Here is a 24,522-nt window from a genome sequence, read left to right on the forward strand (position 1 = left end):
AGGTGATCATCTTCTGTGACCCACTTGAATGGTGCTTGAATTCCAAGGCTACTGTCATGGCTGAAAACATGCAATACCAATGTCGGCCTATTTAATGGACAGAGTTTGCATAACTAGTAAATGCAGCACAGCTTGTCACAGAAAACTCCTCCCCTCTGCCCACCCTGAAGAAGTCTTAAATCATGATAGAAACTGTTTAGTATGTCAATAGGCTATAAAGCTTTTAAAATCATTTCCAAGACTATATAACTGTCAGAAGAGAACACCTACCTTTTAAGAGCTCTCTGGCTTAGATATGAAGTCACACTTGGACAATGCACAGGATTTTCTGGGTAGAAGATAGACCTGTCTGAATCCGCTTTTATTTTCTTGCTCTCATCTCTGAGGAAGCTTTGCTGCAGAGCTGTGGCTGGTGTGGTAGTTTTGGAATTCCCTGTTCACTTTTTATTTGCAAAGTAATAAGTATTTAAAATGAGTGACTAGGACCTGGAGGTTTATCTGGTCTGCAAGTGTGCTTAAATAAAACTTTGAAACACTTCAAGCTTCCCTGCTGTCCATGTTTGTAGCCCTGAGAACAGACATTGCAACCGAAGTATTTCAACTGCTTTGCACGCTCTTGACCAGACTGCTTCTTTGGCTTTCTGTTGACAGGTTCCATGTAAAATTTGATAACTGCCACAGGGAGGAAATTAAGACTGCATTTGGATTGTATTTGTGGTTGTGGTGTGTTGTCCTGCTCTGAAGTCTTTTGGGATTAAATAGTTTTTACTGGATAAACGCCCCCAAAGTTTTTTGCTTCAGTCCACTCTTCTGGTGTGGTTTAGCAACTGTCATGTGCCGCTAAGGCTGTGTAGATGCATTGAACTTCTGCTAGAACAAACTAAATTATTAATCTAATTATAAACTAATTATTAAAGAGATTGATGTTCCCGTCCAAAATTTGCTTCCTAAAAGGTGCACGAGAAATTTTCAGTAGTTTGAGATACAGTCATAGTTCAGACATCTATTCCAATAGAAAATTGTTACTGCATAGGTATGGCTGATTCCCTGCCACCTTCCTTTCCTTTTCCTGCTCTTTTAGGAGAGTGTGTGTGAGGATTCAGTCTTCAGCATTTGTCTGTTGAAGGCATGAGTCCAACTTGGACTTTTTGGGTTGCAAAATGATAATTATTATGTAACAGGGATACTACCAGCTGACTTCTTGCCCTCACTGGGACTCTGCTTAGCAACGATTGTTCTTTGAGCCAGTATGTAGTGTAACTTTTATAATATGGCTGTGATATAGCCAAAAATCACTTGTGTCCCCTCTTAGCCTTTGGCAAGATTGTTTCTGGCAACTTGTTCCTGTTTGAGAAGTCAAATGACATTGATTTCATACACACACACACCCCTGCACCCCCCATACCTTTGTTTTGTAAGCATGCTGAATTACATCCCTGTAAAGACAGTATTTTTAACCTGAAGATGGCACAACTTGGATAGATTCATGTAAATGTCACTGGTGACTTGGTAAAGGAAGAGCTGCTTTTGAGAGCAATAGGAAAAGGAGACCTTAGGCTGCTCTAACTTGGGTATAGTGTGAAAAATTTTAACACCCTCCTTCTGTCTCATACTTTTTCTACCGTGCTGTCCACGGTGCACAGAACAATATACAGCCTTGGTGCTTTTCAAGGTAAAAGGGAGTAATCACTTCAGGCAGACTCTGTGGCTGAAGTTATCTAAGTGTGGAATACAGCCAGAGAGAAATAATAAGGTGTCTGTATTATAATAATCAAACTGAGAGAATTAATTTTTAAATACTTTCACACAAGCTTAAAAGTACCTGTTGGCTTTTTAAGTATATTGTTGGGACCTACTGGTAGAAGAAAATAGTACCTCTGTATAGATTTTTATGTATAATATTCTATATAGTAATTGGAAACTCTGGTGTGTACTGTTCATGAAGGCTGTGTAGGCTTCCCGTGAAGAGAACTCACACATTTTTCACACCCTGTGTTTGTCAAGTTTGTGTTGGAAGGAGTAGCATATGGTACATGTAACTCTATGTAATGTTTGAATTTTTTTAGATTAAATTGGCGCTTGCCTTTCCTACTGGGAATAGCATTACAGGGCACTATTCCTTTAGCTCTGGAAGATTTCTTTTGGTCTCGGAGTGCCTGATAGGTATCAGAAGCTAATTTTGTTTGTCATCGGTTGCTGATGAATATTGGAGAAATACTAGACCACAGTACCTTGAGTTCATAAGTTCAGATCTTGTTTGGATCATTAATAACAAAACTACTGCAGAATGGCTGTTTATGGGAAACTGCTTTGGAACTTGAGCAAGACTGCCAGATGGGAAGGAACTGCAGTTCTGATACCAACCCTGCTAACCTCAGAACACAAACCCTGATAAGTGTGCACACCACCACTTGTAGTAGGTGGGGAGGAAAGGCTGACTAGATCTTAAAAGGAATTATTTTTCACATCCCACCCCTCTTTTACAGATAACAGAAGGCTTTTAATCTGATCTGAAGAAAATTGCCTGAGTAGTGTTTGTTGTGAAACCTGCGTACCCCAGCCCTATTCTTTTGCTGGACAGCTCTTGCTTATAGTTCAGCTAATGGCAACAGCAGTGCGAGTAATTATGACAGCTACTTTAATGGTGTACACGGTTTGTACACCTGTATGTATGTTTGATTTGTGTTTCACTGGACTAGTGCCATCTTTAGAGTGCACAAATATCGACAGTCCCAAACTCTTGAGCTTGGTGTTTGTGAAAAAAGAAGATAGTACCCTTAAGTAGGTAGCTGGCTTTGACCAAGTATGAGTATATGAGCAAAATGTAGAAGTTGATTATTGCCTTCATATATGTCTGTATATATCAATTTGTCCATCTCATTTGCATTGCATTCATTCTTGTGTGATACCTTGCAATTCTAATTAGTGGCAGTAAAGAGGTGGCTGATGAGCAAAGACCCAAACAATACGCCGCAACAAAAGCGGTGGATTGTGTTCATCTTGGTTCTTAAGGGAACGCTGATATCTCTTCAAGGAAAATGCCGTATACCTAACACAATCAACAGCAGTCTTATACTGACAACCTCAGACACTGACATGATTTCTAGTCCTGTTAGTTTTTGGTTTGGCATGTCTCAAGAGGAGATAGTTTAAATGGGTTTATGCATAATGCCATTAAAATGGGTTGGGCACTCTAGATTTTTCCCACCTCCCCTGCCCCTCCTTGGACCCAGCTAAGAGCAGAATAGAATACTCTGGTAACCCGTTGAGGGGTGGGTTTTGTTCTTGCGTTTACTTAATGTCTTTTTGTTCGGTGGTGGTTTGCAATAATTCATGCTCAGTTATGCAGCAGGCTAAAACTCAGTAACAAGTGGAAGTACTCACTGTTATTTTGGTGCATGTTGGCTGAGGTTTATAGATGGTTGTGTATGGTATCTAGTGAGCAACATTCTTAGATTGGTTCATGACTTCAGTGCTAAATTTGTTGTTTTGGTTTTTTTTTAAATCTCTTTACTGATAGTTGAAACAACTAAAACTTGGCCTGTGTGTTTACCCTTCTCCATTCTTCTTAGGACTCCAGAAAAACAAAATTGAACTTTGCCTTTTGACAGTAAAGGCTAATGAGTTTTGCATTTTTAAAGGTTCTCTCTAAATTTAGATTATTTTCTTGTCTTACAGGCTGCTATATGGCAAGCACTTAACCACTATGCTTACCGCGATGCAGTGTTCCTTGCAGAAAGATTATATGCAGAAGGTATGTACTTTGCAAATACAAAGTTGATGCTTCTTTCAATTTTGATTTAGGATTTTTGAGCCTCTGGTCCTGCTTTGTTTGACTGCTGTTGTTGTGATAATGAAGTTCAACTTTCTGCTTGGGGAAGGCAGAAGAATGCCTTGCAATTAGGTTGGAAAATCAAATCATGTAACAGCAGCAATGTTACTTTACAGTAAAACCTCCTTAAAAAGAATTAAACTCGGAGTTGTGTGTTTAAATAAAATGTTTACAGTGATTTGTTGTATGGTATCAAATGGGAGAGAGCGGGGGTTTTTTTAATAACCTTAAGCATTGCATGTCTTCCAAGGGCACTTGAGGATAAATGCAGTACACAAATTCTACAAATTGTCTTGATATTGAAAGCTGTCTTTGCTAATAATGCTGTTCAGTTATGTTGATTGGTGTGTTAGCTGAAAGAGGTAATTTTGTGATGATGGGAGGATAGCATAGTGAAGCTGAGACAATGAGAATCAGAACATATGGAATAGGTATCTCCTGTTGAATTTTTGTTAATTGTTACTTCATTGTAATGCTGTCGGATCTAGGATGTCTTGGATACTGAGCAGGCAGCAGTAACACAAATCCGTACTTTTCCTGGGTCCTTCAAAGACTGCTTCTTTCCTGTGTTCTAGTCCCTCTTCTTCCTTAACCTTTCCTCCATGACCTCAGATAAGCTTTTTGTTCTTCTCTACTTTTTTTTTCTCCTTGATACCGGTGTTAAGCTTTTTGTCTCTGTTTTGAAAGGTATTGTCTCCTAATCACTAATATAAAAAAACCAACCCAACCCTTAAGGTAAAATATAAGCATAATAGAATTTCTCATGCTAAACAACTTAAGCTTATAATGTGAATTAAACTGTATGACCTGTTTCATTCTCCGTGTTTTGTAATGAAATGCTTTGCTTTTGATGTTTTGCCTGACGTGCCCACAATGCAGTTCTTAACAATGAAAGCACAAACCTAATGTTTGATAAAAAAAAGAGAAGTCTTTTTTTCTTTATTTCTTTTTTTTTTTTTCCCCCCCTCATGTCAAGGTTACTCATGAAATCTGGGGTCTTCCACCTGGTGGTTAAATGAGAAGTGCTGTATAGAGTATTAGGAAACCTTATAATCTAGGTGTGCATAAAGGAAATAGTGTTTTAGGGATGACATACCTTCCCTGAACACAGCACATTGTGAGATGCAGGGAGATGCTAGATTGAAGGTAATTGCCAAGGATGTAGAAACAAAGAGAATCCACTTTTTGCAGCAGCCAAGAGAAAAATATGTGACTTGATACTGACGCTATCTTTGCAGAATAATATTCTGCAAGAGTACTTCAAACAGCTTTTTTCGGTGACCAACAGTGCTGAGAGAGAACAGCATGCATGCTGTCACTTGGTTCAAGCAATTAACTGCTAACAAAACATCGGGCTTCTGGTTAAAATAAGTAGTTATACTGCAGAGTAGAAGCTGCTGAACTTCAATACAGTGACTCCATACTGGCAGTAGTGATTTTACCCTGAGAAGAACTTCTTTTAACTCTACCTGCAATTGCTGTTCTTATGAGGACATCTGTGGCTTGGTAGTTTCCCAGAACTCTCAAAGTGTGTTAAATTAGTGGATAAAAGAATTGATTTAACTAATTTTCAGAAAGATGTTGTAGTGTTTTTAGGATAAGGCTAATAAAATGTCCTCTCTTTGGGTGTTCAATTTCCATTCTCACTGTCTGGGTGATGACACAAACTCAAAATAGTCAGTTTTCAGTGTAGCAAAGGATTTGAGCACGTTGCCCAAAGAGGTTTTAGTACAATGCTTGTATTGATTTTTCGGAAGAGTTCCATATAGGTAGATGAGCAAACATCAAAATTGTTTATTTTAATGCTGAATTCCATTTGCATGGTGGTGTGTTCTGAAAAGTAGAAAGTAAAGTGCGTTTCTTAATTACTTGGAGATTTCGGTTGCTTGCCTTTTTAGGCAGCCTTTCTGTGATTTAAAATACATCATTGCCTAAGGGTGATTTGAGTGTAACAATTGGGGAAGTACGAAGAATAGGGTAAGACACCATGGCTGTACATAATCTGTGAGTGTATCTGGTTATCTCCCTCTTTTTGCTTAAAACCCAGAAAATGGAGTTAAAATGAAGCCATACAGGTATTTCACACAATCGTAGCTTAGTGCTTGAATTAACACCACAGCATGGCAATGCTCACCGTTGCCTCACAAAAGCTCCTTCTCTGGCGTTTTAAAGTTTCAGCTGTAAGGTTTTAAAGTTACTTCAGGGGTTAGCGCTCTGTCCTTTATGCTGTAATCACAAGTAAAATCAGCAAGTCTGACCTCAGTGTTAAATCTGGATGCCAAGTCAAGCTTTTTGAATAGAACGTTCCTGGTGCAGTGCATAATTAATCTCTGTGGTGGAAGAAGTGTTGAAGCAGGCATCAAATCTAAAGACCTCCAGTTTCTGCCATAGATAAATGTTTCTGTCTTGATTGCTCTTGTTCTCTGTTTAGATAGAGACAATTTTGCCTGAAGTTTGACTCCTTCGTTCAAAATTTAGAAATAGTTGAGAACTCAGCTTGGGAAGAGGATTTGTAGGAGAGCTTGTACCTATCGCTACTTCTTAACATAAAATAAATAAAGGATCAGAATGGTAATCTTAAACCATGTTCCCAATGAAATAATGAGTGTAGGCAGCAAAAAGGACAAGGCTTAATTTTGGGGTAGAGGTCACTGGTAATTGTCCGACTTTAATAGTCATTAAAATTGGCAAATCTGCTCCACTAAGTCACGAAGATACAGCATCAAGTGCTTTAGAAAAATAACAGAAGGAAAATTGCAAACAGGAAAAGACCACTTGAAGTTAGGATTAAAACTGTTAATTAGGCTACTTAGGCTGAAATAGATCTTCCTTCTGAAAGTTCTTGTACTTCCTCACAGCCGTTGTTGTGCCAGTGTTTATGCACTGCTTAAGCTAATGCGAAGTGTTACTAGCAGGTGTGATAATACTCTGAGCCAAGTCTTTGTGTGGCCAACGAGTTGTTAAAGTAGTTCTGTTGTACTAGGAATGACTGCTTTGCTTGTCTTGCTGTTATTTTAATAACAAGCTGGCTAATCACTTATTTAGATTGGGTAGCCAGAAGGATCAAAGTTCTCTTACAACAGCAGATGTTAAGAGCTGGTCTGACTATACGAGAAGATGGCATACAGAAATTTGTTATATGCTGATGAATGAAGAAATGCACTTCATTCGGTAATGAATTTGTCCAATACCAATACTCGTTTCCTTGTATCTTGTTCCTAGCTGGCTTTTACTCCCTGCCCCCAAATTCCTTGTATCAAAATGGTAAGCAACCAACTGATGTTTTTTTTATTATTATTTTTTTAGTACATTCAGAAGAAGCACTGTTTTTACTGGCGACATGTTACTACCGCTCAGGAAAGGCCTATAAAGCATACAGGCTCCTAAAGGGACACAGCTGTACTACCCCACAATGTAAATACCTGCTTGCAAAATGTTGTGTTGACCTCAGCAAGTAAGTAAATCCTTTGTTTTGTCCAGGGTTACAAATGCATTTTTTTGTTGGATTTCTCTTTGAAAACTGTCATATTGCATAAACTAGAAATTCATTGGTCCTTCAGCTCTAAAGATTATTATAAGTTCAATTAATTTTGCTTTCAGATATGGACCCTACTGCAGAAACCTCTAAAAGGTATTGAATAACTTACAAAGGAGTTGTCAAGCTGTGTAGGGGGAGAAAACATTGGTTGCTGAGATGGCTCAAGGAGACCACTCTGGGAAGTGTTTGGTTTTGTTTTGTGTTTCTCTGATACTTTGCTTATTTCACTAAGTGTTTCCGATATGTGTTTAATGTATAGGCCATTTCCCTAAAACAGTAAGCTTGCTCCTCTCACCCAGTTACTGCTAACTGGGTGGGTAAGAGAAAAGATGGCAGACAGAAATCTGTTTTTGAAAACCCACAACAAACACACCTTGAATCCACATCCAAGAATGCTGTATTCAACATCAAAATTAACCTTGACAGGGACATAGTGGTGTCAAGGTACCTTGCTGGTTTTCGGGAGTCTAACAGCAAGAGTATATAATGAAATTGCTCAAGCTACGGGCCCTACTGCCCTGAGAGTTTGTTGATGAGGGTATTTCATTTCTGTGTAGACCCTTCAGCTCAAATGTAGGAGGCAATGTCTGGTTGAAGTAGAGAATGGAGATGATGAGGTACCAAGAAAGGCAAAAACTTTCGTTCAAAAAACTTTAAATACTGTGGGGGTTCTTTACAGAAGCTTATATGTCTCTCAACAAAACAGCTTGTGATTGTGTGTTGTGGCTTTTCTGGCTTTTTTTTTTTGAGTGGCCCTCTTTCAATGACAAAAAGAATGTTTAATTTCTTTAGAACAGGTAATATGATGTTTGGTGTTTCACACAGTATGATGTGATTGTTTTGCAGGATTTGTGGTCCTGCTCACAACATGTAACCAAAATGCAGGTCTCTCCAGAGGCAGCAAGGGAAGCTCCTTAGTCTTCAATACTCTCTTTAATAGGCGAGTCCTTTGACATCTTTAGAGTAGCAAAGATGTCTTAGCTTGTTGTTTCTTTTGACACTCTTTTAACACTTTTGGAGCTATTATGATTCAGGTTTCTTTGCATCTCCTGTTGAAAGGGAAATCATGTTAATGCTCTACTTGGAAAGGTCCCAGTGGAATAAATTTGAAGCTGATCGTTCCCTCCCTTGCTTTTACAAAGTCTGGTGTGTGCATATAATACATCAGCTTCTGAACTGATTTCAGTTAAATAGGTGGGATTTCTTAAACGTATTCTTTAGAATTTGTTAAATTTAACTGTTTTTGCTGTTACAGTTATATGAGCTCATTTATACAGATCTATCTTATGTTCTTGTGGGAGTGGTCTATACTGATAGAAGCATCTACCTATAAGTATAATTTCAAGTGGAGGCAAGAAGAGATGATTTGTTTGTGCAGGTGTCAGTCTCAAATCCCGGAAGAATGCCTCCCATCCCCAGAAGTTGTATAAAGTAATTTTCAGGCCTAATAATGAGTGGCCCATTCCATGTGAGTGGTACTGCTCGCTGCAGGTGTAGTAGATGCAAACTGAGCCTTTGTTCCCCTTTGAGGCCACTCTTACAAGAAAGCAAGGCATTAAAACCCAAAGTCTGTGCCATATCCCAGTATTGGATGTTAATGAAGTGTGTGGAGCCTTATAGATTGTATTTCTTAGTTGGGAAACAAAGCCAAAGTAAGTGTTGTCTTAGCTTGTTACTACCTAAAGTACTTTTAAAAATGAAGTGTCTAGAAGACTTTCTTGTCCTTTGCTTAGTATTCTAAGATTAGTCACTTCTGGAAAAGTCATGTTGTATTATGTGTCTTGGTTTTGGAGTGGTGTGGGGTTTTGTGTTTGTTTTGTTTTTCTTCCCTCCCAGTAGAGATGTTCAGCTTCAGAGTACTGCATACCTTCATGTTGCTAGAGGAATCCATCAATTATTTAAAATTCATTTGCAGGAACTAGTTTGTATGCGGTTTGAAACTTGTGAACACTGACAGCGGATTTCTGTTTTTGTTTGCAGCAGGGTGAAAACACTGGACTACCAATACTGTGAGCCTTGTAACCCCTTTAAACCTCTTGTTTTTTAAAAAGGCTTGCAGAAGGAGAGCAGATCTTATCTGGTGGAGTGTTGAATAAACAGAAAAGCCATGATGACATTGTTATGGAGTTTGGTGACTCTGCATGCTTTACACTCTCCTTACTGGGACATGTCTACTGGTAATGTTGCTTTTTTATATTGTTAATAAAGCTTGGTTGTTTGGTGTTTTTTTTATTTGACCAAGCCCAACTTTAGTCAGGTACATTTTTAGTCACCACAGGGTACACTTGTTTCTGGGTTATATGGCCTGCACAATTTTGGAGTATGATAGATGCAGGTAGATAGTTGTGGAAATTATCTAACCTGGGAATACAAGAATGGTTCGTCTTTCACCCAGAGCTTCTGACTGACTGAAAACACAAATTCCTCTTTTCCAGCTTAAGCATGCAATCCAAGAGGTTGGGTTTGTTTTTTTTTTAATACCTTTGGGTTTGTTCTGTTTTCTTACCTGAGAGAAACTCTCAAGGCCTGTTTCGCAGTGTTGCCATTTTAATTTTTCTATATCTGTTTTACAGATGTATAGCTATAACCTTCAAATGAAAGTTTTGAGGATTTCCGGTCAGAATAGCTTAACAATTTTAAGTGGTTTGCTTTTGCCTAGATACAAGAAAGGTTTCAGTAAATGTGAACAAATTGAATAGGAATAGTGGGTTCTTGGATTCTTCCCTAGTATACCTGTTCCCCAAAAAATTTATTTTGGAAGAAGCTATCTTTGTAGCCAGATACTTAAGTGTTCAGTTTAGCCCCTAATTTATATGGAAAAATATTATCCATAGGTATTTAAAACGGCTGGAAGGCTAGCAATCATGTTGCTGTTTGCAAAAAAGAAAAAAGCTGTTGCAAGGAACAACATCTTTCTAAAATGAAAATTCTCAAGCTATACTAGTGCTTATGTAACTTTTTTTGAGGACTGTCTAAGGAACTTTCATCTGTGTCTAAATATGTCAAATAACTTCAAAAGAACTCAGTATTGCTTTGTGGCTTGAAAAATGAGGAATGTTACTTTGACTCTCAACACGTTTTTGTTTTTCAACTCCTCTTCTGGAAAGCTATCTCGAACAAAAGTGCTATTCTTAAGTTTATAGGGAAACTGTTACATTCTTTTTGCAGCAAGACAGACCGGCTTGCCAAAGGATCAGAATGTTACCAAAAGAGCCTTAGTTTAAATCCTTTCCTCTGGTCCCCTTTTGAATCGCTATGTGAAATAGGTAAGTCTGCAGAACTGTTTTACTAGTGAAGATGTTTTCTACGTTTCTGGTTATGTCAAGCTTTCCGATTTGCCATTGCCATGTGGCAAGGTTTCTTTTACCCCTTGTCCAGAACTAGTAAGGAAAATGCCAGCAGAATTCTTTGGGAGTGGTTTTGTGCACAATAAGGCATTTAAAATACTTTGGCAGTGTTTGGAGGTTTTGTCTTGTTTTCTTCCATTTTCATAACTTATACATTCTTGGATTTAACAATACTGTAAGTTTTCTAACCTACAGTTAGTAGACCTTTAGAAACTATGCTTCTGAGAATAACTTAAAAAAGCAAATCTATTTTTTAATAAAACTGATTGTCCAGGGTTTTGTACTGGAAGAACACTTCTGCCTTAGTGTAAGGGGTTTTAAATCAATGAAATAAGTACACAACCCTTCTGAAATGCTTTGTCCCCTGTCCTCCTTGTTTCAGACTGAATATTCAGCATACAGACTCAGGAATAACTCTTTTAAAAATCTCCTTCCAATCTTACAGGTGAAAAACCAGACCCTGACCAAACATTTAAATTAACATCTTTACAGAACTTCAGCAGCTGTCTGCCTAACACTTGCACAACATTGGTATCTAATCACAATATATCCCATAGACAGCCTGAGACTGTCCTTATGGAAACGCCGCAAGACACAATTGTGAGTTGTGCTAAAATCATTGTATTTAAAGCAGTCTTTCCAGCTTAACTGAAAAAATGCTAATTAGAAACTACACTGTCTGAATATCTAACAGCTGCCTTCCATTTTTCAGGAGTTGAACAGAATCAACCTAGAATCCTCCAATTCAAAATATTCCTCCTTGAACACAGATTCTTCTATGTCTTACATTGACTCAGCTGTAATTTCACCAGATGCTGTCCCTCTTGGGTCAGGAACTGCCATATTGTCTAAACAGGCTCAAAATAAACCAAAAACTGGGCGGAGTTTACTGGGAGGACCTGCGGCTTTGAGCCCACTAACTCCAAGGTAAGTCCTCAAGATAGACACTTTCTGTCTACAGCTGTGCTGTTGATAATGTTTGTGATTTGAAACAGGAAAGATGGCTGGTGCTGCAAAGCATACTTCAACAGCCATGTTGATAGTGTATTATAAATAATGCTGCAGGTGCAAAAGCTAAATGACTTCAGTAACTGCTCTTGGTCCTAGTGTTCATCTCTTCTGTTTTTTAAACAAGCAGTTGGTATTTTTGATTAGAAGAGAGGAACTCTTGATTCAGTATATTGCTTATCACAGTGTTCACACTGGAAAAGTCTTTAAAGGAGTATGTTTCTGCTCTGAAATAAACTCTTTAAGAGCATTCCTTGAAGAATAGCTCTTTCCTAGAGAGCATGTAAATATGTGTTCTGTCCTATGTGCCATCTTATTTAAACAGCGTTTAAAATGTTACAAGCCATTAACACTTGGATGGTCTGTGTCTTAGTTATGCAGGCAGGCAAAGTTCTGTATTTTTCGATTTCAGGAATATTTTCTATTAAAGTGTCTTTTGTAGATGAGGATACTAAGATATTAGAGGGTTAACATAAATCGATGAAGTAGTTCTGAAATAAAGTTGATCATCTGGATCTCTGTTTTAACTGCAGAATCAGGCCAGCTCTTATGGTCTAACATTCAGACATTGACCCTTCCTCTTCATTTTATTCTCAGCTTTGGAATTTTGCCACTAGAAACCCCAAGCCCTGGAGATGGATCGTATTTACAAAACTACACGAACTCTTCTTCTGTAATTGATGTGCCATCCACAGGAGCACCTTCAAAGAAGGTATCTTGCATTCTGGAATATGATTGCTTTTCTATGAGTTTGACATTGCAGTGTACTTGAAAGAAGAATCTATAATGCAAAAAACATAGCATGTGAGCTGAATTGTGCTGGCAGTGGGGAGAACCCAACTTACCCACCATTTACAAAATTTGTTTTGAAGAACAATTTGTCTGACTGTGGAACTGATTGAAGCCGCCTTTAGTTGTGGAAATGGTTTGGGTTAATTAAGTGATAATTAAACTTATGTGTAATTTGTCTACAATGTGTGTGTGTGTGGGGGAACAACCAAAAAAACCCACTAAAACCAACCAAAAACCTGCTCTTACTAACAACTATTTAATGCAGCAAAATAAAATGTTGTTCGCTAGCCTATGTATATTTATAGGCTAGTGAGGTTGGGGGTGCAGGGAGCAGTTTATTTTTAATTTGACTGCAACTGGCCAGGTATTTCCCTGACAAAACTTTTTAGACTTTTCTGAAGTGTTAGTTAAAATCAAATCCATTGTAGAATAGTCTGTTACACTGAAATAACTGCTAAAGCCCCAATGTTTTTGGTTTTTTTATTTTGAAAATCTCCTTTTCAGCTAAGCAAATGAGGCAGCAAGAAAAAAAATACACCACATTGCAACTAAAGCTGTCTGTGTTGTAAATATTTTGGGCTTATAGTGTCACTTCCTTTGGCTAGCAAAACAGATTTTTTTTTTTTCCCCCCCTTAACTTTTATAATGATAAGTAATAGTCTTTTATTTCTCATTAAAACAAGCCTTTTTTCCTCCACCCAAAATGCACAGGCATGTGCAGACTGCCTAACTGGTGTTGCTAGAGGCAACCTGAGGAAGGTGCTGTATCTTCTGTCCACCAGCCATCAGAGAAATGTACAAACACTAATGATTCTAAACAATGAAGGACTCATAACTTTTCAGTGTGCAACGTGGAGTCGGAAGACAGACCAAACTTGGAGTTTTCACTTTAAGTTTTTTTTAATTAATACATTTTCAGGGATGGCTTCAAATAATTCAGGAAGCCTCAAGTGAGCTGAAGCTACTGCTTTCTTGCAAGCAGTTCTTGAATTCTAGTTTACAGACCAGAGTAATCAAAATACTGTTGTGGTCGGTGGAGGGCTGACTGATGGAATGGTGCAGTTTCACTCGGCTAAGTCTTGTGTAGAGGAAACTAAAAATTGTCTGTGTTTCTCTGTAAGAAACTGCCATAGTTGCCATAGTGATAAATGAGAGGTGGAATGTTGGTGACAGTTGAAGAACCATTTGTTCCTTTCTAAAAACAAAAAAACGTGAGGATTTTTCACTGTATTTTTAGTAAATCTAGAAGTTGTATGAGCAATGCTAGTGTTTTATAGATGTCCAACTCTTTTTAAAGTGAAAATTCAGTGCAAGTAATAGTATTGAATTCCTCAAAGTAGAACTTGAATTTCCACGTTTGATGCTCTGGACAAATGAGTTGGTGCTCATCTTGCTGTGCCGTTCTGTAAGTGAAATTTGGGAGCTGTTAGAAACTGTTTGCCTTCTCTCATTGGCTCAGTACGTAAAAGAATAAAAGCCAGTGAGCAGATAACTTTTTTTTTTCTCCTTTGGATGGTGTTTTGAAGCCTGTGACTGGGAACTCTGGAATGTCATTGCACAAGCCATTATGGTATCCTGTCTCTAGACATCTCATTACTGCAACACTTTCTATCAGTTCTCTTAGTCCTGCCTTCTTGTTTGGTTTTTTTGGTTGGTTGTTGGTTATTTTTTTGCCTTTGTTCTGTTGGGGTTGGACTATGCTAAAACAGTCTGCTAGAAGTACGCTTTGTATGGCTGATCCAATTCCCATCCTGTAGTTGCTGAGGACCAACCAATTTTCCACAGTACAGTTGAAAACACTGGCTTGTAGTGGATTGTACATACGTAGGAAGGTAAATTTTCATGAGTCTGAAAAATTGAAATAGTTAGCAAAATGCAGCTCTTCAGTGTAGTACTCATCTGCATTTAATCTCGTGTGTAGTGCTACATGATAGGTGAAAAGCTTTGTGGAATCAAGTCATATTTATTGCTTTTTTGTTGCTTTGCTAGGTATGGCACAACAGCACCAAGGTGTAAATTTCACTAATCCATGCATATGCTTTCTGCCCAGATGCATCTGTGCTACTACTTAAACACAAATATTTAATACACTTTAATAAATAGCTTAGAATTCTGGTATGCTTTGTCCAATGCAAATAATTACTTGGCCAGTTTCACTTCTGCTCTTCAAATTACTGAGTTAGAAAAGGTTTAGTGTAGCTGTGGCTAGAATGTGCATGGCTTAACGGAGGCAGTTTCCTAGGAAACACTTACGTAAATGAATGAAACATTAGGATGAATCCAAAGGCTTCCTATCTGAGTGGGCAAGCATGTTTGCTGCCTGCCTAAACTGTCCTCTGATAACAAAGAAATTGAGAAGGGAAGGACAAAACATTAGAAGTCGGGATAATGCATAAACTGGTGTTGCTTATGCTGTCATTGATCCCACTTGCCTATTTCTGGTGTCTTAAAGAACATGTCTTCCGAACAGCCGTCACAGAGTTGAATGTTGGTGTCCCTGGAGTGGGCAGAAAGATAGGGTTTAAGGTTTCTTTAAAAGGCAGGGAGGGGAGGACCTGTTCTAAATCCTTTATAGGAAGTCTACACATCAGACAATGAATTTCTATCTAAACTTGTTCCTTAGGTCTCAGATTCACAGTCAAGTTATCACAGCTCTAAGTTCCCACACCTTGGCTGTGTCAGGGGAGGCATCAAAGTGCACATTTTAGCTCTGTGAAGATACGAGACAGTGTTTTGGTGCTTGTAACCTGTGGCAAATAAAAGCTACCAAAAATGTGCGTGTGCACACAAAGCATTGCTCAACTGACACGCAGTAACTTGCTGCTCCATGTTAACTTGACTGTAGGTATTCTTCTATTAACTTTCTGTGCTGCATTGCAGGTCCCTTTTTGCTGAAGCAGTTTATTTCTGTATCTGCTCCAAAGGCTCATGCAATAATGATTTAATTTGTGAAATACTGGTTTATGCTATGAACAGATATGCTAAACGGGAGCAGCAGGCTCAGATGTTGTACAGCAAGCACCTTGATGAGGTGTTAATGGTGAATGGCTTCTGAATGTGATTGTAATACGATAATTCAAAAAAATCTTTTTCTTTCCATGGTTCATTTCTTGTACAACTTTCTGTGGAGAAGGAGCTTTAAATATGCCATCTTTCATTCTTGCACAAACATCTTAACATATAGTTTCTTGCCACTAGATGGAGATTTTATATCTTTCAAATAATGTGCATGAAGTTGGTAAACTAGGTTTTACTGGCATTTTAACAAGTAGAAAGAGAAGTGCTTTTGATGGGTCCTCCGTGGAGGGAGACCCTCACCCTTTATTGAAAGAATCTATATTTATCCTATATTTATCCTCCTTTGTGCAGTGTTTGATAGACAGAATGGATTTGGTTTGATGTAGCAGAGACTGAGACTTCTTAGTGACATAATAACAAACCTGTAGAAACTTTGTGTTATGCAGACTGTCAGCAGGATAAGCCAAGCTGGAACAAAATCTGTCTTCTCACAGAGCGGAAATAGCCGGGAAGTCACTCCAATTCTTGTTGCACAAACACAGAGCTCTGGTCCACAGACAAGGTATGGGGGGGAGGGGGGGGACACACCAAAAAAATCATCTTGGTATTACTTTTTGCATCTCCTTTCTTGAAGGAATTTGGCTCTTTATTTTCCCAACCTGTGTGGATGTTCCTGCAGAATTCCTCTTTGGATGAGGACAGAAGTGTATTTTTTGCTAGGTAAAACAACTTCAGTGGATAAGTAGGAAGCTCATGTGTGGTGGTTGGTCTGTTTGTTTTAAATAGCCTTTGCAGTTAGACCATTTCATCAATAAATGAAAAAGTAGCTGGAAGGAAATTCTGCTCATGTTCTTGATGTGCAACAGGTAGATTTATTTTTTTTCATCCTTTGAAATGGGAATATCTGTGCTGCAGTACTTGAGCATTTTTGTTTAAAACAAAGATAAAAGCTGTTTTTATTAAAAATGCAGCGAAGAACTTAAGATTTTTAATGTGCTGTTTGTTTTCAGTACAACACCTCAGGTATTGAGCCCAACAATTGCTGCTCCACCAAACGCACTGCCTCGAAGAAGCTCTCGCCTATTTACTAGTGATAGCTCTACAACAAAGGTAACAAACTTCATGTGTTTTGCAACCTTGTGGGACACCACACATTGGGAACACCAAAGCACAAATCTTTATGGACTGTAGTTAGGCGATTTGAATGTTTGCTGTTTAAAACTGAACTACTAAAGATACTCAAGTTACTGAGTGTGTGTATGCTTAAGTTTAAAAGTCAAACGGCTGGGTGTCATTGTTAAGGCTGCAAAGAGGCATAAATATTATTTTACATAATTCACTTTCATGTTTAATTACCTGAATTTAAAAGACTTTTATGTATGTAACTCTTACTCTTCTTACTTGCAGGAAAATAGCAAAAAATTAAAAATGAAGTTTCCACCTAAGATTCCAAACAGAAAAACAAAGAGTAAAACAAATAAGGGAGGAATAACTCAACCAAACTTAAATGACAGTTTGGAAATTACCAAGCTGGACTCTTCCATCATTTCAGAAGGGAAAATTTCCACTGTTGCGCCACAGATCCAGGCTTTTACACTACAGAAGGCAGCAGCAGGTCTGTTTACTGCAGTCCAATAGCGTTCAGAGTAAAGCTTCATGGGTCTGTATTTTAAGGTTGAATGAAAAAAAAGTTTCACTCCAGTGTTTGTTTGTTTCTTGTTTCAGTTAGTGTGCAGCTATTACCTTTCTATAATTATAAAGACACTGAATTCAGTATCTTCTAGTTAACTTACAAAGAACATGTGAAGAAGTAGTAAAAAGTGGCCAGTTGTAAGCAGATATATCTTGCAGACTGTGGTCCTTATTAGTGATGAAAATATTTTCAGGCAAGATCCTTGGAAACTGATACACAGGAGCTATGAGTAACCCAGTCATCTTCCCTCAAAACTGGGTTTATGTAGTCTGTTCTCCCTTGATATTTCCCATTTGTTTAAAAACAAGTCTTTATTCAGATTGTCAGAAAATCCTAGACAAACTGCTGAATTCCTCTCTTTTGGCTCGATAATGTTTCCAGGCAGCGAGAAGATGTATCCATGGATACCAGACGTGGAAACTGTGTTCAAACCTAACAAAATGTTTGAATAGCTGCTGTAAATGCAAAACTCCAGTTGCCCTAAACTTGAGAGTTTCTCTGTTCCTCAGCATTCTGTTGCTGACTTAAGAAGTTGTTACTATCTGACTTCCGTTACAAAGGTTGACGTTTAGAATATTATGCCTAAGTTAAGAGCGCATAAGCCTGTGTTTGAGAACTCCTGAAAGATTTTCATAAGCAAACTCAGGCGCAGTGCCTGCCACAATGAAGAGCTTATGGGATTAGTAGTTTCAAGTAAATAAGTCTCAGCTGTCTTTTTTTTTTTTTCCATTTTTATTTATTGTACTTTTCTCCTAGAAGGTTTGATGAGCCTTCTTCGTGACATGGGGAAAGGTTATTTAGCCTTGTGTTCATACAACTGTAAAGAAGCGATAAATATTTTAAGCCATTTACCATCCCACCACTACAACACTGGCTGGGTGCTGTGCCAAATTGGGAGAGCTTACTTCGAACTTGCAGAATATATGCAGGTAGGAATTGTGTGGGTTGGGTCTTACTCAGCTTTCCTGAAGAGGCTGAATTACACTTTAGGTTTCTTTTTAAATTCTTTCCTCTTGCATGCAACCATTGGAGTCTCCTCCTTGCCTCTCCCCATCTTCACCCACAGCTGTGCTGATGTAATTGTTTGTACTGCAATGTTGTAAATTAGATCACTTGAAATAATTTTGAGTTCTAAAACCAAAAACTTCTCTTGCCCTTTTTAGTTAATGCAGATCACATCAGTGACCTAGCTTCCATTGCAGCCTCAGAAATGACAGTATTGGCACAGCTGAGGTGATGTCAAACTGCTTCAGAAACAAGCGAGCAGTTAAGGCTAATCCAGCAGTTTAACTCTCCTTGCTGCTGTTGTCCTGATAGCTGATGTACCCATTTTCTCAGAAGTTTTTAAAACACTTTTTGATAGATAGTGTGCAGGAGACAAATGCAGTAGGTTTCAGAAGTGGTTTTTAAACTGTATACACAGTCTGATTAGAGATAGAGCACACTGTGCTTCTTAATAGTTTATTTTGAAAACTGAGGCTACAGACCCTGATGGTTTCCTAAAGCTAGGCTTCTTCCCTTGTTGTTGCTTTGAGTGTTGTAACCTGGAACTTAAGTTTATGAAATGGATATCTACGTCAGAAAGACTTCATTAGCCAACTGTTGATAAGAAGCGTTAACTGTCTCAAATGACAGTAGAGCACATATATACGTGTTGTCGCATGCTTATGCATGCCCTCCCTCCCTGCATCAGCCGTGTTTACTGCAGGGATTGTCATGTTGCCTTTTTCCTCATAATTATTATGTATGATATCTGGAGGTGCGTAGCCCTCAGTATGAATGTGATGCCTGTTATCTGTTAGAATGGCTAATAATCATAACTGGCCAACAAAAGTATGCTACGGTTTTTCTGCTTTTCTGGGTGACTTTTTTTGCCTTGCTTGTGCGCTGGGATAGAAACAGTAATGTAATCTCAGTCAGCAGTAGGGAGGGCTGGCTGCATTTCCGCCGGCATAACTGTGTCGGGATATAGTCACTTCTTTTGCTTCAAGGGGAAGTCGCAGGACTTGTAGCTCTGCATAGCACACTTATAAAGCAAAGAGGATGCTTAGTCTGGACATAGGAGGCTTCTCACCTTGACTTATGTGCTCCGCTTTGGTGGGTGGAATTTTGTTTTAAGTTTAATTTCTGTTCTTAGGCTGAGAGAATATTTTCAGAAGTAAGGCGGATTGAAAACTACAGAGTAGAAGGCATGGAGATCTATTCGACTACGCTGTGGCATCTGCAGAAAGATGTTGCTCTTTCAGTTCTTTCAAAGGATTTGACGGACATGGATAAAAATTCACCAGAGGTATGAATTGCTGTTGTCTTGAATGAGAAGAGGTTGAATGTATGTGGCAAAATGAATGGTTTGGAACAAAGCTCTGAGCTCTAATCTAGTTCAAGTGTATTGTTCTGTGAGAACTGCATGGCAAAAGTGGAGAGGGAGGTGGCAGGATTGTCTCTTGAGCTGATGATGCCTGAAATGGCTTCTTAGAATTAGAATATCAGCTTACATGGAACAGGTTGAAACCTTTTATCTATTAATGGTTATTTAAATTTGCATTGGCACCATTCATCCAGGAAGATCACGGGTTGGTTAGTCAGTCACTCATACTGCTGCCAGTATGCAAAGATAAGGAATATCTTTTTCCTGTACCACCTTTAAATTGCTGTAGTTAATTCACTGGCACTTAAAACATACGTGCTCTAGAATTTATTTTCAGACATAATGTTGCACATTTTCATGCCAAAGTCCATTAAACTGTAGAGTGTATGGTAATACAAAGTCATGATACACAAAAAGTCAGGCATCTTTTAATGGGTGCCACAGTAAAAGTAATAGATGTATGTGTTTTTTAAATGGGTTCTTAACAGAGTTGAGAAAACTGTAGATTATATTGGGATTTTTTTTGTTGTTGGAGGAGAATCCTGTTCATGTTGTCCTGTTAGCTTGTCTAATAGCGGAAAATATCAAAACCCATGAAGCAGTTGCTAGTTGTAGTAAGATACTCTGGAGAGAAGAAAATGCAGGTTCTAATACAAGGAGTAGAGAACAGTTATGTGATATGGCAGTGATGCTAACAATGTGCGAAAGCAAGGGACCCTGGGCTGTGGTGCTTTACAATCTCGATGCTGGTTGCTGGGCAGGAGGGAAAGAGGAGGTTGCTGCTAAAATTGTTGCTCTGCAGATATCTAGATTTGTCAGTTGGAGGGAGCTGAAGAGTGAAAGTGAATGTACTGTCTCCTCCTTCATTGTTCTTAAATATCTAAGATGTTTTATTTCTAGCCTTTTCAACAGCTTCAAAAGCTTTAGTTGTTAGTCATTGAAGTATCTAATTGGCACAAACTTGTCGGGTGTCCTTAGATTCTAAATTTCTGTATTTCAGCTTGTCAAGCTATAAGGTGTGTTTAGGCCTATCTGCCTCTCAGGAATGAGACTTAACTGTTTTATTGTTGTTATTTTTTAATCTAGGAGGAAGTTATATATAATTATGTAAATCAGCATGGAAAAATCTGTTCAGCTCAAACTTAGTCACTCTGAGTTGTAAAAAGTGCGCTGATTTTGCAATGCTGTCTTTACTAGGCATGGTGTGCTGCAGGAAACTGTTTCAGCTTGCAACGAGAGCATGACATTGCAATCAAGTTCTTCCAGAGAGCCATTCAAGTTGATCCAAACTATGCTTATGCCTACACCCTGTTGGGGCATGAATTTGTGTTAACAGAAGAACTAGACAAAGCATTAGCTTGTTTTAGAAATGCAATCAGAGTCAATCCTAGACACTATAATGCATGGTAAGTTTTGTTTCATCCCCCTCCTATCGCACATGGTACAGAACTTCTGGAGAAATATCCTCTGTATGCTGCCACTGCTATTGTTTCCCTACCACTCTTCTCTCTGAGGGAAAAAAGCTATTTCTGCAGAAGATGTGGGCCTCATCTGTTTATTAAACAGTTACTTCCACAAGGAGGGCAAAAAAATTGAAGCGTATTTGGCCTCTACAGATCTTCTTGGCGGTATTACCCCAGCTATTTTGTTCTTCTGTGCAGCACTCCTTATGCATCTAGTTGATTGTTCTTCAATTGCAGTTGGAGAGATGAGAGATCTGCCCCTTTATACTTCAGGATACAGTTTCTTACAGCTTTTTCTGTGGAAAAAATATATAAAGTAGTAAAAGTTAGATCTGCCAGTGTAAGTCAGTCTTGAGAAACTTTTGTATGCTTTTTACTTTGTAGCTGTTTAGCCAGTCGTCTTGCGTATTGCATGTCAATTCTTCAAATTACCCGACTGAGCAATAAAACTAAGATAGTTTTACATATACGTTTTCCCCCCAAGAAATCATTTCCCACCTTGGATGGGGTTGGCAAGTCTATAGACCATTTCTGCCAGGTCATATTCGCTGACAAAGACTAGTTTGCTTAGAATACAGTCTTACTTAACAATTGTTTTTCTGCTTGCAGGTATGGGTTGGGAATGATTTATTACAAACAGGAAAAATTCAGTCTAGCAGAAATGCATTTCCAGAAAGCACTTGATATCAATCCTCAGAGCTCAGTCTTATTGTGTCACATTGGAGTAGTAAGTAGATTGCACTTAACTCTATCTTTGTGTTTTAATCTGCTTCTGTGCTTTGTTAGCAGTAGAAAAATCATTCTGAACATTCTTAGCAAAAAATCCCAACAAGTTCAGAGTACCTGCTGGAGGATCTTAAGTGCCATATGAATGAATAACCACAGGATTAATGTGTCAGAAAAGAAACCTTCCTCTCTCTCCAAACTACTTTTAGTCAGTAATGAAATTATACTATCAGGTCATGTTTGTGAGTCAGCCAAAATAGTAGTGATATTCATATCAAGACTGTGTACAGATACTGATGTGAACAGAGTACTTATAGGAGTTTTTTCCTACTTGATACATAAGAAATTAAGTGGATTTTAACTGCTATTGCATGCACTTGGACCAGCACTTCCAGTTCTGTAAAATGCGAAGGCACGTGTCTCACCTTTCAGAGTGCAATATTTTTGCCCTGGCTGTACGTCCACATTGCCTTCATTCCAGTCACTTGTAGATGTGACAACTTACTACTTAAGCCACTTTATGCCAAGTGAAGTTTAAGTAGCAGGCAGCTACTTCAGCCACCATCCCTTCAATTAAATTGACAGGGCTATTTGAAAAGTTGGCCATTTATCCATCTGGTACTGCAGTCCTTGGAAAACAGTAGCCTTGCTCTAACAAATGCTTGCTTACAAAGTTGGGAAGCAGTTCTCAGATATTTGTGATGGTGCCTTAAAGCTGTGTAAATGTGATGGATGGTCACCTGCTGGCATTGGTTTGCCTTCTATGTGGCAGCAAAGTTGTGTCAAATTCTACAGGGATAGTGACTGCTTCTCACTTGTATATGGAGAAAGGCATTGAGTTCACTCCTGGCCAAAGGTTAAATGATTTCTGTAAGCCATTGGGTGGGGAGAATGTTTTGAGGTGGAGATGAGGCGAGGTGAAGTTTTCTTCCTGTAAGAAAGCTCATTAAGACTTGGCCTAGAATTGGACAAATATTTTTTTTTAAAGGAACAGTTTATAAGTAAAAAAAAAAAAAAAAAAAAGATTTGTCTTTGTCTGGCAAATGAGCTGTTATTTTCCCTTTTTAAATTGTTCTCCCTTTCTGTAATAGGTCCAGCATGCACTGAAAAAATCTGAAAAGGCTTTGGATACTTTAAACAAAGCTATTAACATTGACCCCAAGAACCCACTATGCAAATTCCATAGAGCTTCTGTATTATTTGCAAATGAAAAATACAAGGTAAGATTTGGTACATGTAGACAACTTCAGGTTATCTTTAAATTGCTGTAGCTAGGAATGGGGATGCACTGGAAACTAAATGTTTACAGATTAGCACTGGGCAGCATCAGGGCTTGCAGCAAGAGCCTGGGACATTGGCCTATCTTGTAGAGGCTAATGAGAAGCATTTGCTTTGACAAGTGCCACCTTTGCTGAGGGGGAAGCTATGTTAAATTTTTTGATTGTTAAAATCTGGAGCCAACAGGTGATGCTTTTTACATTATTATTATTTTAGTCTGACCCTGGAGAAAGGAAAGAAGGGGAAACTATTGCAGCTGTCATTGACTTGTGGCTGTATTATCATGACTTTATACTAAATGACTAAAAAAAGCTCAGTAAATTTCAAAGACTGTGGTATTGAGTGAAAAATAAGCAGCTAAGCAATTTTGGTCTTATCCCCTGCTGAATTGTACCCTGTTTAGAATGAGTGAAGATCTTCCCACAGTCTCTTTCTAGTGACTGTTGTCCTCTGGCCTGGTTTTTTTGGCCATAGAAGACAAGCCGCAGTCTGGTTTTTGAAACCTTGCTTCAGAAATGTGTGTGCACATGTAAAGGGAAAGCTTTACTTAGAACTTTTTTTAAAAAATTCATAACTGAACCAAATGTAGTAAGATTAAGGACTTAATGAAGTGCCCATTTGTAGATTATTTTCAAAATTTAAAAGCAAAGGATAAATACAAGATGAAAAAATAAATCTAGTAGTCTGCTATCTTATTGCCCCTGCACTAGTGAAGGAACTTGTTGACCATGCTGAAGTGATGTTTTAGGAAATAAAACATTTGGACTCTTTTCTTTACCAGGCTGAGACTTGTAAGACTGAAGTTACGCTGTTCACATAAACTACATAGAACTTAATGAAATGTTTTGGTTTTTAGCACTAGTACGAAGAGAATTTTGATAGTGTGATAAATTTGGCTAGTGTTAGGTAAATAAATGTAGGTTTACACTTCCATTTATGTAACAAGCCCTAACTCAAAATTGTCTTTACGTGAGTAAGTTCTAGAGGGCTGGATTGAACTTCTTATAGCTAAACACAATGTTTATTTCTAACTGCAGACTAAATGTTTTTAGGCAGGATTTCATAACAATGCCAGGTTGCTGTCACAGTAGAATAAATTGCTCCACTGTCAACAATTAGTTTAAAAGTAAAGTAGAAGTTTCACTAAATATTTTGGACTTCAAATGCCTAATATAAACACAGTCATCACTTGTAAAAGTCCACAGATACATATCTAAAACCAGAAACTTTCAAAAGCATGGGTTTGAAAGCAGTACATCCAACACAAAATACATCAATCTTCTTACTTTTTCAGAAGCTCAGTATACTAAAGGAAGTGTCCACCGTAAATACAGTCAGCTTCTTGTCTTCTACCCTATTATGCCTTGTTGGGGGTGACTGGGGCAATCTATATCACAATTGTTAGATGTGTTAGAGACCAAAGCCCAATAAACTTGCTTTAGTTCTGTAATAATGGGGC

At 38.3% G+C, this 24,522-nt stretch overlaps 1 protein-coding gene across 7 annotated transcripts in view; it reads left to right on the top strand.

Annotated features, from left to right (window-relative positions):
- The window catches only part of CDC27 (cell division cycle 27), a 33,511-nt gene that overhangs the window by 2,740 nt on the left and 6,249 nt on the right, over nucleotides 1–24,522 (top strand). For 2 of the 7 annotated variants that reach the window (XM_075036281.1, XM_075036278.1), the window contains exons 2-16: nucleotides 3,679–3,754; nucleotides 7,139–7,286; nucleotides 9,422–9,547; nucleotides 10,539–10,636; nucleotides 11,163–11,317; nucleotides 11,430–11,644; nucleotides 12,323–12,437; nucleotides 15,982–16,097; nucleotides 16,546–16,645; nucleotides 16,943–17,150; nucleotides 17,985–18,157; nucleotides 19,366–19,518; nucleotides 20,794–21,002; nucleotides 21,669–21,786; nucleotides 22,877–23,005. In XM_075036281.1, the coding sequence (XP_074892382.1) occupies nucleotides 3,679–3,754; nucleotides 7,139–7,286; nucleotides 9,422–9,547; nucleotides 10,539–10,636; nucleotides 11,163–11,317; nucleotides 11,430–11,644; nucleotides 12,323–12,437; nucleotides 15,982–16,097; nucleotides 16,546–16,645; nucleotides 16,943–17,150; nucleotides 17,985–18,157; nucleotides 19,366–19,518; nucleotides 20,794–21,002; nucleotides 21,669–21,786; nucleotides 22,877–23,005 (2,139 nt within the window). Of the gene's footprint in view, nucleotides 1–3,678; nucleotides 3,755–7,138; nucleotides 7,287–9,350; nucleotides 9,548–10,538; nucleotides 10,637–11,162; nucleotides 11,318–11,429; nucleotides 11,645–12,322; nucleotides 12,438–15,963; nucleotides 16,098–16,545; nucleotides 16,646–16,942; nucleotides 17,151–17,984; nucleotides 18,158–19,365; nucleotides 19,519–20,793; nucleotides 21,003–21,668; nucleotides 21,787–22,876; nucleotides 23,006–24,522 lie in introns of those variants that run through there. The other 5 variants (XM_075036282.1, XM_075036279.1, XM_075036276.1 and 2 more) reach the window with 4 other exon arrangements.

This window comes from Buteo buteo, chromosome 9 (assembly GCF_964188355.1).
Source record: "Buteo buteo chromosome 9, bButBut1.hap1.1, whole genome shotgun sequence".
NCBI lineage: Eukaryota > Metazoa > Chordata > Aves > Accipitriformes > Accipitridae > Buteo > Buteo buteo.